This window comes from Phyllostomus hastatus, unplaced genomic scaffold (genome assembly GCF_019186645.2).
Source record: "Phyllostomus hastatus isolate PE091 unplaced genomic scaffold, TTU_PhHast_1.1 phas_scaffold_200, whole genome shotgun sequence".
NCBI classification, from domain to species: domain Eukaryota; kingdom Metazoa; phylum Chordata; class Mammalia; order Chiroptera; family Phyllostomidae; genus Phyllostomus; species Phyllostomus hastatus.
This window is the reverse complement of record NW_025334016.1, coordinates 8,146,950-8,159,512: the sequence shown is the minus strand read 5'-3', so window position 1 is coordinate 8,159,512 and position 12,563 is coordinate 8,146,950. Positions and strand designations below refer to the sequence as shown.

The window sequence follows — 12,563 nt, the reverse complement described above, 5'->3', positions numbered from 1 at the left end:
GAGATCACTTCAGGAAGCAAAGATATAAAAATGTATTTGTGTTAATACAGAATATAGTATTTCAGAGGAAGTCATACTTTATGGGAGGTACTCATAATTTTGCTTGATTTAATACCATATGTTATGGCTTGCTAGTAATTTTAGTTAAATTTTAGGTTAATGCAAAATCTATCATTTTTAGACTTATGTGATTATTTCAATGAAAATCACCAATATCTGATGAAAGATTAAATCATTTAGCTGAAAACCTTTTCAGAGCTTGGGTGCTTTTTATAGTTCCTTTTCTAAAGCGCAGTTAGTGTTGGCTATTTTTGTTGAATCTAAAGCCAAGAATGAAATAACATTTTTGATCTACCTCTATATGGACAACTATCCTTTAAGTTTCTTTGTTGTTTTACTGAGGAAATCAAACATGCTGACTTTGGGGTGGGAACATTTCACAGCTCTAAAGTACAAGTTCCTTTCTAATTTCCAGAAGGCACTAATTATCACAAACAGTACTGGGCAATTAATATTCCTATCTTCAAAGCTTTCCCTGCTCAGAGCAAAGAGCAGGGTGGAGGCAATATAGTTTCAAGGGAATAACAGAGTAGGGGCGATTGTCTAGATAAAGCTTTTTATAAACTGCCTAAATAGCCTCATTACCATCTGGAAGGCTTCTGCCATGCATGTCCTTGTTAGTACAGCTAAAGAAAGCCCAGAAGGGCAGATGCTACAATATCTAACTCCCAGGGTAAGAGAACATCAATGTTCTTCCATCCACAGGTAGACTAATGTTGATTGAGTCTCCTAAAATCTCTACTTTAACCTCCTGCTTTTTTTAGCATGTAGAGGTGATGCCAAATTGCACAAACAATCTGTATACTTTCCTGCCCAGAGTGGTCAGAGATGAAGAGCATGAATTGTCACTATGGTCATTATGTTGTGAGCTTCTGCCCTTTCCAGGGGAGCTAATGCTGTTTCCTATATGTTATAACCATAAAAGTTGTTACAAAATGGTTTGTTGGCAATCTGGTAGCACAGTCTGTTTTCTAAGTCCCTTGGGTCATGGGTCTATTCCTCTTGATTTTGTAATTTCCCTTTAATGATGCAATGCACATGAGCTCAACTCTCGCAGGTATGAAAGGGAAAATCACAGGTCCCTAAAAGTTACTTGACTGCTATATAAGCTGTGCTCTTTTGTTGCCATTGGTAGACCAAATAGTTCTTTTGTTTGTACAGCTATGAGGAGTGCTAAAATACATGGCAACTTGGAGGCTGTGGCACTCCTTAGCAATCTTTGGGAGCCTCCCTTCCCTCTTTGGATGCCTAATACTCAAAGCGCAGGACAGCTGTGTGTGGAATTCAGAAGAGAGGGGAAGAGCTCTCCTCTTCAAAACACAGAACTTCTCCCTGGACCATCCCTGGTGAAGGATGGCTATAAGGTGATCTGCTAGAACAAGTGACATTGGCTTCATGACTGGCACTGCTTCAAACTGTACTTCCTAATTAGTCATGCATCTTATATCCCAGGGAAACAATGAACAGATTAACATTTGCTATGTAGCAATGCTTGGAATGGAGAAAATGTTCAATCCCAGAAACCGTATCTTCGGAAGATTTTACAGAATAAAACAGTTCTCGTTCCAAAATGGTTGTGGGCATTCTGCCTCTAAGCAGGGTTGTCTACCATACCACCTAGTTAATGTTGCTTCTTTTGCTGTGATATATATATGTTTTATGGAGGAAAGAAATATATGGGAACAAGTTCAAATGGTGCCAATTTTTGTAAAGCTTCCCAGTGTTCTTGTGCTATGTATAAAACATTAATATTTTAATACATGGAAATATAATATATTTCTGTAGGGTTATTTATCATTGCTTGAACTTGATTTCAAAACAATATGCTCTGACAGTACCCATACAAATACTCTAACACCATTTGGAAAATGCAGAACACCCAACTCAAACTTACCCCATGATAGCGGGCAGAGATCCATCTGGTTTGCTGTCATCTAGGGTTATTGAAATTGGAGCCTCTTCATCTTGGATGATCATACAACCACAGTAGTCTTAACCAGAAGAAAATCAATACGATATTGAAACTGAGAGATGAGATCCCTCATCAGAGATTTAGGGGGGAAATTATATATATATATATATATATAAATTTATAATTTATATTTTATATTTATAATATAAAATATATAAACATAAATTTTATATATAAATTTATATTTTTATATTTATATTTAAATTTATATTTATATATAAAAATTTATATATAGTATATATAGTATATGGTATATATAAATTATATATATACTATATATATTTGTAAATATATATATACACATATATACACCATTATGCTAAGACAGATGCAAAGCTTAAACTATTGCTCTTTGCCCCAACTTTCTAGAAGCTATTTCCTATCAAATACACACTTGACTATACAAAATTTTTCACCCAGACACATAGAAAATGATCCATCTTGATGACCTTTACCTAAAGATGATCTTTACCTATGTATTGGAGCCCTGGAATATATAGGGAAGGAGAGGGCTGTGTTAGAGGGAATCACTCCTATGAACTCACAGAAGAGATGGCAGGAAGTGATCCTTTGAGTATGAGCAGAAGGCTTATTAACAACTGCTATCATATCTGCCCAGACCCTGCCTCATTTAATCCTCATGATACCCTGACAGTAGGTTTCATTGTTACCATTTTACACAAGGAGACTGATACTGAGAGAGGTGAAGCGTCACACCACAGGCCACACAGCTAGTAAGCAAGTGAAGCCCAGGAAAAAGTGACTTCAAAGCAGTACTCTTTCCACAGTGCCCCTTTGTCTCACTTAGCTCATGAAGAGTAAGTGGGAGGACATATGCTAGGAGCCAGAGTAATGGTGCCCTGCAACTAGTGGGATCTCTTTCTTCCCTTTCACAGCCAGCAAGTTTTCTTAAGGTCATTTTGTGTTATGAGGGGTATATGGAAATGAACAGACTGATATTTCTGTACCTTTCTCTACCAATTTGAAAGCACTTGCCATTTTTCTGTTCAATGTCTAGTATAATGTTCCCAATAAAGTGCAGTTCCTTCTCTTAATACAATTTAAACATTAATAAATGTAACCTACCCTTCTTCTTCCAAAAGGCTTCCTTGTAATACATCATACACTTAATGATAGCTCCCATTGGAAGACGTTGGACTAACTGGTTTCTCTCAGGTGGCAGCTCTGGAGTAAAGTGAATCTTGGCTGTCAGAGTAGGAGGGATGGCACTAATAACATATTTGCACTAAAAGACACAAATACAAAATTCCACCTCAGGCATGAGTCAGAGTGTTTGCAGAGGGTGTAAAACATGATATTTATCATTTTGAATGATACTGAGCAGTAAGAGTATACAAAATGAGGCCAATGTGAGGCAAACACAATAAGGTAGGTCAGCCAAGACTGGTCATTTGGAAGACTGAGTTGGAAACATGCCAGTATTAATTATGCCACTGCTTGGATTATATTTGGTTAGAAGCTACAGAAGATGCAAGCCCTATTTAATATATGATCCTTTTGACTAAACTGAATTACCTCATAAACTTCATGATTCAACGTCTGTATGATGATGTTGTCACCTGACTGGTCAATGCAGGTAACGGGACGCATCAGCTTCACTCTGTTCCCAAGAAGGCTCATTATCTTTTCACTCACTTGAGCAGATCCACCTACAAACTTCCGTTCCTACAGGAGAAGGCAGGCAAGAAACATCAGAAAGGCTGAAGGAAGGACTATTATATTTGCCACTGATTAGAAAACCTCCAGAAAGTCAGAGGCCATACCATTACCCTCTGTATACTCAACCATTGGAAGAACTCATTAGGTCAGAGGCAAAGTCTACCGAAAGACCTTGATTCTCATGTTCTGCAGTTTCTGGCAATAAAAAAGCAGTTACTAGTTTATAAAGTCACAGAATTAAAAGAAATGTTCCCCTATACTGGTCCGTTCACTGAATGCAAATATCAGCAAGTCTATGGGCTTCAAATGCCCAAGAGTGCAGTGCATGGAGGAAATCCTGGGGAAGTGCAGGTGCTTCTCCCAAAGGATATGGTTTATTTTAATTAATTAATTTTTTTAGTTTTATTGAAATGGGGATGCAGTTCATAACTCCCTTTGGTTTCTTAAAGCCCCAGCCAAGAGCTATCTAGGTAGATTAAAATGTTCTCTGAGGGAACAGGTTCAGAGTACTCTTATAAAACATCTGGTCATCACCCAATGATGTTCTAAGAATCTAAATCTCAGATATTGAGTAACTTTTTGCAAAAATGTCTCCAAGTTTCAATGTGGGGGCAGAAGGGTAAGACCTAAACACCTGCCTGTTCTTTCAGACATTGTTAAATAATTCACTTGAGCAGCCCTATAAGACCATGAGTGCTCTTCTCCACTGTGATCTGCTATACTCACCATGGAAATGGTTCCAGCTTAATCTAAGAAGGTAAGTCCTTAATACAACACATTTTGTAAGAACCAGGGGACTATATCTAGCCTGCTGTAGAAGATTCTTTGAATGGTTACAAATACATGTAGACAGACTGAGGCACAGCCCAACATTTGACAATTAGGTACCTCAGTCATGCTCCTCTACAAAACCTTGCATGAGCAGCCACACAGTTATTTTATGATTTTCATAATTGGCTATTGTTCTAATGACACCATCAAAGTTCTTTATAAAAATATACCCATAGTAGTTTAGACTTATATTCACAATCTGTCTTTCCTCAAGAAACTGGGACAATTTAATTTATAATTTGACCTCTGTTTTCCAAGACTTACTTTCAATTTTAGTATAGTGGAAATGGACTCTTTCCACTTGTTCATCTTGGAACTATTTCCTCTTGTTCACTGGCTATGCCTCTATGTTTAGTATTGGTCAAATTAAATGATTAAAGAATAAATCTAAGTTCTTTATAAAGACATTGTGATAATTGTTTGAGAGTCATAATATGAACTGTGCTTTCCAAAAGTCCACATAGAGTTTGGCTAGAAGTATCTTGACTCCTCTGAATGAGTCAAGGTTTGATTCCTCTGAATGAGTCAAGATACACTGGAAAGTAAAATATAGGTTTAAGGAGTAATGTATTATTTCTGCTTATATGTAAAGACATAAAAAAATGCAACTGTCCTGTATTAGCTAAAGGTAAAGGTAAAATTGACAATAACTCTTGGGGCCATAGGGCAACTTGGGGACTTCTGGATATCTCCTAAGGAGAAAAATAATTCACTTAGTGGATAAGGACTCTTCTATACCTTGCACTATGGAACACAGCAAAGTTAGAAGTAAACTGTTCCTAATTAAACCTCATCCCATTGAAGCATAATATTCCTAGAAAAGAGAGACCCATCTTCTTTGGATAAGGGTGAGCCTTGAAACAATCTCAGAGGCTAAACAATTGGGGAATTAGGAGTCTGGCCTCATCAATGGTTTGCTGTGTGTCCATACAATAAGCTAAATGAGTCCATAACAGAAGTGGTATGGAGCCAAATTCTAGTTGGCAGCAAAAATTTAGAATCCAAAATATAGAATTTATTAATGAAAGAGTGGCCATATATTATTATGAAAATTAGAAGAAAGAATAGTCACTTCCATTCTATAATAGTTAACATAAAAGAATAACTGAGACACAGAATGGGACAAATAGCCCTATGTCTGGAGCAGAGATGACTTTAAACACAATAATTTTACAAGTACAATTATTCTCTCCTTATCTGTGTGCAGTATGTTCCAAGACATACAATGGATGCCTGAAACCATGGAGAGAATCAAACCTTATGTATACTATATTTTCCCTATACATACATATACTTTATAGCCTCTCTTTGGCATATCTGAAATGCCAGCACCACTACTCTTGCACTTTGGGGCCATTATTAAGTAAAATAAGGGATACTTGAACATGAGCACTGTGATACCATGACAGCTGAAATGGTTACTAAGTGATCAACAGGCAGGGAGCATCTATAGTGTGAAGGCAGTAGACAAAGATAATTCATGTCTCAGATGGGACACACTGGGGGGGGGCATGAGATCTCATCTCGCATCTCAGAGTGTTGCACAATTTAAACTTATGAATTGGTTATTTCTGGGATTTTTCATGTAATATTTTCAGACTGCAACTGACCACAGATAACTGAAACTTATGACACATGAACCATGGATGTGGAGGGGGGCAACTGTACTAGACATTTTTGGAAATTAGTTATTTCAGTAATTTAGCTTCGCCTAAGCTAAAGTAGTCCAATAAGTATAAGTAGTCCAATTTTACCTACCTTCAAAAGGAAAGAACTGAATTCCCAAAACTTATGTAATTCAAAAAGAAATATTCTTTAGCTGTGAACTTATTTTTCAGGAATGAGAAATGGAAATGAAAACTTTTGTTTTCAGAAGTGTTTTGAGATCATTTCAAGCTGCTAATTACTCATGTTTCAAAATGCAGAAGCAATTATTGAGACAGTGATCTGGGGGTAGGGGTAAAAATCTCAAATAAAGTTATATTTGCAAATGGACACTCCATACCTGGCCCCCATTGGTAACGGAGAATATCCGAGTGGTGCCACCACACTGCTTCACATACCACAAGAACCACAGGGCAGATACCTCATGCGGCTCAGAGGTCACATTGATGTTCACAAAGAGAGATGCAAACTGCTTAGCCGTCCTGGTCACAGAATAAGAGTGGATGTCAGAGGTAAATACATATATGCTTCACTGGACATCATGTTTTTAAAACACAATTTAGTGTGGTTAGAAAATATTTCTATGGCTTTTGAAAAAAAACCCTCATGAACTCAGTTTCTGAAGGAAGGCATATTTTAACTCTTAGGAAAAATTAACTTTTCCCTTGCTTTTAGGAAGTTATGGGTCAGCTTCAAATACGCTAATCCCAGTGTAGTCTTAAGGATCAATATGCTTCTCAGGGATAATTAAGGATATCTGTTCTCACATATTTGAATAACCCTTCTCTACTCTCCACCTCCACTGCCCCCAAACTGGTCCAGGGTAACCACTGACTATCACCTGGGTTATAGTCATGGCTGCTCATGGTTGGCCCTACCTGGTCATCTTATATTCCCTCTTCATGCTTCTCCAAATTATAGATAATGATGTCTTTTAACAGCTCAAAACAAAACAAAACAAAACAAAAAACTCCACTCCACTAAAAACCCTTCAATGGTCTTCACAGAAAAAGGCAAAAGTCTCAAATATGGCCAATTAATCTTGCACCATCAGCAAATTAACCAGTTCTCCAATTTGTCATTACATCACTTTCTCAGGGCCTCTTTATGGTCCAGGAATACTGTCCACACTTTGCTAAAACATGCCAATCTTCTAACCTCATGGCCTTTATAAAAGCTGTTTGCTGCTCTCTTTACCTTGAAAATAACTTTTCTAAAATATCCACCCTTCATAATGCACACTGTTCACTACAGTTTATTCCTGGAATATACCACCCATCAGACCATTTATCCTTCAGGTTTGCATTCATCCATATTACATCATTCATGGAAAATGCCATCCCCTCACAACATCAAGGTATCCCCTACCATACCCCAACTACTGTGGTATAATCCTGGAAGATACCACCTACAAACATCATTCAACTTTTCTGTCTCCCCCCAATCTACTGTGACTCATTTTTGGAAGATACCACCCTTCCACATCATCCACCCTTCCTGTCTTCCTCATACACTATGGCTCCTTCCTGGAAGACACCATGTACACATGTCATCTACTCCCCATTCAATGTGTCTCATTCTTGGAGGACACCATCCAATCATACAATTCATTCTTCTTGTCTCCATATCAACTGGCCCATGACTGAAAGATGCCATTCTCACACACCATCTATTGCTCCTCTCTTACCCCATCTACTGTGGCTCATTGCTACAAGTACCATCTAAACACATATTCCATTCCCTATGTCTCCCCCAACAACTATGGCTCATTCATGGAAGATACCTATTCTCCAATACCATCCACCTTTCCTGCCACCCCAATCCACTGTGACTTATTCCTGGAAGATACCATCCCCCATGACATCCAATCTTCCTGTCTTTCCCCTACCCTATCCACTATCTCATTCCTGGAAAATACCCAATCCCCCATACCACCCATCTTTCCTCCCCATCCCATCCACCCTGGCTTATTCCCGGAAGACACCATCTCCCCCCTCAACAGAATCCTACCTTCCTGTATTCCCCCATAAAATGTGGTTTATTCCTGGAAGATACCATCCCACTATATCATATATTCTTCCTGTCTTCTCTCACAGTCACTAAGCATTCCCAGATTATACCACTCCCTCACACAACCTGTCTTTTTGTACCTCCCCATCCACTATGACTCATTCCTGGAAGATACCATCTCCTATACTATCTACCCTTCCTCTCACCCCATCCTCTGTTGCTTGTTCTGAGAGGATACCAATACCACCTCCCACATCATCCAATCTTCCAGTCTCTCTCACTCCCATCTACTGTGGCTCATTCCTGGAAGATACCATGCCATCTACCATCTAGCCTCCCTGTTTCCCCATCCACTGTGGCATATTCCTGGAAGATAACCTGTCTCCACACCATAAAGTTATCCTGTCTCTCCTCAACCCCATCCACTGTGGCTCATTGCAGAAAGATACCATTCCTTCATTCCTGGAAGATACTCCTCTTTCACTCCATCCAGTCTCCCTGTATGCCCCACACCATTCATTAGCTCATTCTTGGAGGATATCATCTACACACAACATCCACCTTTCCTGTCTCCCCCCATCAACTGAGGCTCATTCCTAGAAGATATCAGTTAACCAACCCATCCATCCTTACTGTCTCTCTTCATATACTGCAGTCCATTCTTGGAAGCTACTATGCTCCCACAACATTCATCCTTAGCCATCTACTCCTATCTATTGTGGCTCATCCCCTTACATCATCATCTCTTTCTGTCTTGCTCCATCCCCCATGGCTCATTCCTGGAAGATACCATCCTCCCATATCACCCATCACTTCTGTCTCCACCCATCCACTGTGGCTCAGTTTTGGAAGATACCAATCCCCCACAGTATCCACCCTTCTTGTCTTTCTCCTGAAATATGGCATCCCACTGCACCACCCATCTTTCCTGTCTCCTCCCCATGCACTGAGGTTCATTCCTGCAATATACAATTCCTCATACCATTCACTCTTCCTATCTCCCCCCAACAACTTGCTCATTATTGGAAGATATTATCCAAACACACCAGCCATCTTTCATGTCTCCCTCCATCCACTATGGTTCATTCCTAAAATATACCATCTGCATACACCATCCATATATCTTGTTTTCCCAGTCCACTGTCACTCATTCTGGAAACATACTGTCTTCTTACACTATACATCTTTACTGTCTCTTTATTCATTATGGAACATTCCTGAAAGATACCATGCCCCAACACCTTTTATCCTTCCTTGTTTCTTCCTATCCTCTGTGGTTTGTTTTTAGTCGATGCTTCAACTTTTTTGTTTCTGTTTGAAGACTGCTTCATTAAAGAATATCTCCTTTATTCTTTGACATTTCAGATTCACTGTTACAGTCACTATCCTAGCATCATGTAATTTTGTCTATAATGCCAGTCTCCTGATGGAAGAATGTAAACTCCATGAGAGTAGGGGATTTGTTTAACAAAATCACCACCATTCCTCAGAAAGCATTGCTTGGTGCAGTGCTTTCACATAGGAGCCCCAAATGGTCACTGAATAATCTGTAAGTAACTCAGCTAATACACAGATTCTCACAGAAAACATTATAATTTATATTTTTTGTTCAAATATACTAGTGTCCTTCCAGTTTCATATTTTTATATCTATATGGAATTACTTTACTTTTCAAATTGCTTCTATATCTGACTGCTATATAATCTGAAAACATAATCACTTGCAAATCACTTGTGTTTTACTGCAAATCACAAAACTCTTTCATTAAAAAATGTTCTACTTCATTCACCTAATTTTCTTCTTAAGCTTTAGATTCATTTTATGTTCAAACATGCTCTGAAATCTCTAAATGTCCTTAATGTTGCTATTGACTGAAAGAACATTAGATTTCCTCTTAACTCTTTTCCTATAATTTAGAAGGAAAAATGCTTCAGTTCAAGCTAGGATAGAAATAATCAGAATTGAAGATAAAAAGTAATTTTAAATAGTCAAGATTACTGTGTCCAACAGATCTTTTCGATGAGGTCTTTCATCGTAATTCTGTCCCACTCATGTGCATGGGGAGCATTCCATGGCGCATCAGCTGGAATCTGCAGAGAAAGAAGGGCTCATATCCAGGTATGATGGTTACTGCCCACTGCCCTGCCAAAATGCCCTAAGAAGAACCTCTGAAAACTGGTTTTTCTGTCCATGTTGGAGTGTGTGATTAGCATACAATTCAATGTATAGCTCTTTAGATTCTATGTCTTAATGCTGTTGTTAGAATAATTAATAATAATAATAATAATAATAATAATGGCAATATATACATGCATGTATAAATTTGTAATACATTAATATGTAGTGTGAACATATAAATTAATGAAATTTGATAATAATGATAATTACCATTATTGAACGTTAACACCCATTTTAAGTCTCCAATTTAAGTTTCAGAGTGATGTTAAAGAGCCTGAGTAAAAAAACCTTAAGGAAACAAATCTGTCTTTCTTTTACTACTAAAGTGGCATCATATAAGTAGGATACCTAGCAAACATATGTTACATAGATTCTCAGTGGCAGAGAGTGCAAAGTACACAGGCATTAGTATTAGATGGATGTGGGTTTGAACCCTGGTTCCCTTGCTATGTTGTCTTGGGGAAATCAAATAACCCCTTGGCACTTATTTTCCTCATTTGTAAAGTGGAAATACTGCAAACTTTTCAGAGTTGTTGGGTGCATTGGAAATGATATGCATCATTATCCAGAGCCATGTTCCCTGCACTGTAGAAAGATATTAAACAGCTGCTATTGTTATGACAGAAACAGGTCATGTGCAAACTGAACACACACTTTACCTCCTTTCCCATGTTATCCATTGTCCGCCACAAGTTGTTGTAGTCCAGATATGCAATTGGGTTCCATACAGGAGGGAATGCACCCCGAAATGGGTAAGTTTTCCCCTGTAACATAAAAACAAAGGATAATATTTTAAATGAGGATAGTATTTTAAAAACTAAAAACCAACCAATGTATGAGCCATTTTCAAAGTAACAGAATCCTCTACTGAAGGGGTGTCAAACTCATTTTCACCAGGGGCCACATGAGTATTGTGTTTGCCTTCAAAGGGCCGAATGTACTTTTAGGACTGTATACATGTAACTAGTCCTTAACAGTTAAGCGACCACTTATCATTGCCACCAGGTAGAAGCAAGATGCCAGGGCAGATAAAACAAGGTGGAGGGACAGATAAAACAAGGTGGAGGGGTGGATAAAACAAGGTGGAGGGCCAGATTCAGCCTGTGGGCCTTGTGTTTGCTACCTGTGCTCTACTGTGTCAAAAGCAACAGGTCTAAGTAGATTTTAAGGTCTTATTTACTAATTTAATTTCTTTTTCTTTAAACACAAAACACATTGTGAATTTTCATAAGGTCATAATACCTACTAAAACAATTAAGCATGAGATTTTGATTTTTTATCAAATAAAAACATTAGAACCCTAGCTGGTATGGCTTAGTGGACTGAGCACTGGCCTGTGGACCAGAGGGTCACCGGTTCAATTCCCAGTCAGGGCACACACTTGGGTTGCCAGCCACATCCCCAGTAGGGGTGCATGACAGGCAACCACACATTGGTGTTTCTCTCCCTCTCTTTCTCCCTCCCTTCCACTCTGCTTAAAAATTAATTAATTAAATAAAAAATAAAAGCATTATATATTTGCAGAAAGCCTACTGTATGCACTGTACAACATTAACAACTGTGTTGAATTTTTCAAAAGGGGCTAAATCAAAACTCCTGACCATCAAGGCAGGGACACAAGATGTAACAGTATTTGCATTCATGTGTGTACACTTGCAAGTTTGTGCACACACACTCCAACCAAGTAAAAATATACACAGCTAGAAAGTGACAAACAAGATATTTTCTTCTCAACAGTAACAAATTCAAATAAGTTTGGCAGATAACATGACCCAATTTCTTTTTTTAATATATATTTTATTGATTATGCTATTGCAATTGTCCCATTACCCCCCTTCATTCCCCTTCACCCTGCACACCCTCTCTCACCCACATTCCCCCTCTTTAGTTCATGTCCATGTGTCATAAGTTCTTTAGCTTCTACATTTCCCATACTATTCTTGCCCTCCCCCTGTCTATTTTCTACCTATCATCTATGCTACTTATTCTCTGTACCTTTTCCCCCTCTTTCCTCCTCCCACTCCCCAGTTGCTAACCCGCCATGTGATCTCCATTTCTGTGGTTCTATTCCGGTTCCAGTTGTTTGCTTAGTTTGTTTTTGTTTTTGTTTTAGGTATGGTTGTTAATAATTGTGAGGTTGCTGTCATTTTACTATACATGTTTTTTA

The 12,563-nt window shown here is 38.3% G+C and overlaps 1 protein-coding gene across 1 annotated transcript in view; it reads right to left on the bottom strand.

The window, feature by feature from the left end:
- The window catches only part of MAOA (monoamine oxidase A), a 68,942-nt gene that overhangs the window by 12,172 nt on the left and 44,207 nt on the right, over positions 1-12,563 (bottom strand). The window contains exons 4-9 of the mRNA XM_045860451.1: positions 11,056-11,160; positions 10,217-10,308; positions 6,549-6,690; positions 3,569-3,718; positions 3,119-3,278; positions 1,955-2,051 (exon numbers count right to left, since the gene is read on the bottom strand). Coding sequence (XP_045716407.1) covers positions 1,955-2,051; positions 3,119-3,278; positions 3,569-3,718; positions 6,549-6,690; positions 10,217-10,308; positions 11,056-11,160 — 746 coding nt within the window. The remainder of the gene's footprint in view (positions 1-1,954; positions 2,052-3,118; positions 3,279-3,568; positions 3,719-6,548; positions 6,691-10,216; positions 10,309-11,055; positions 11,161-12,563) is intronic.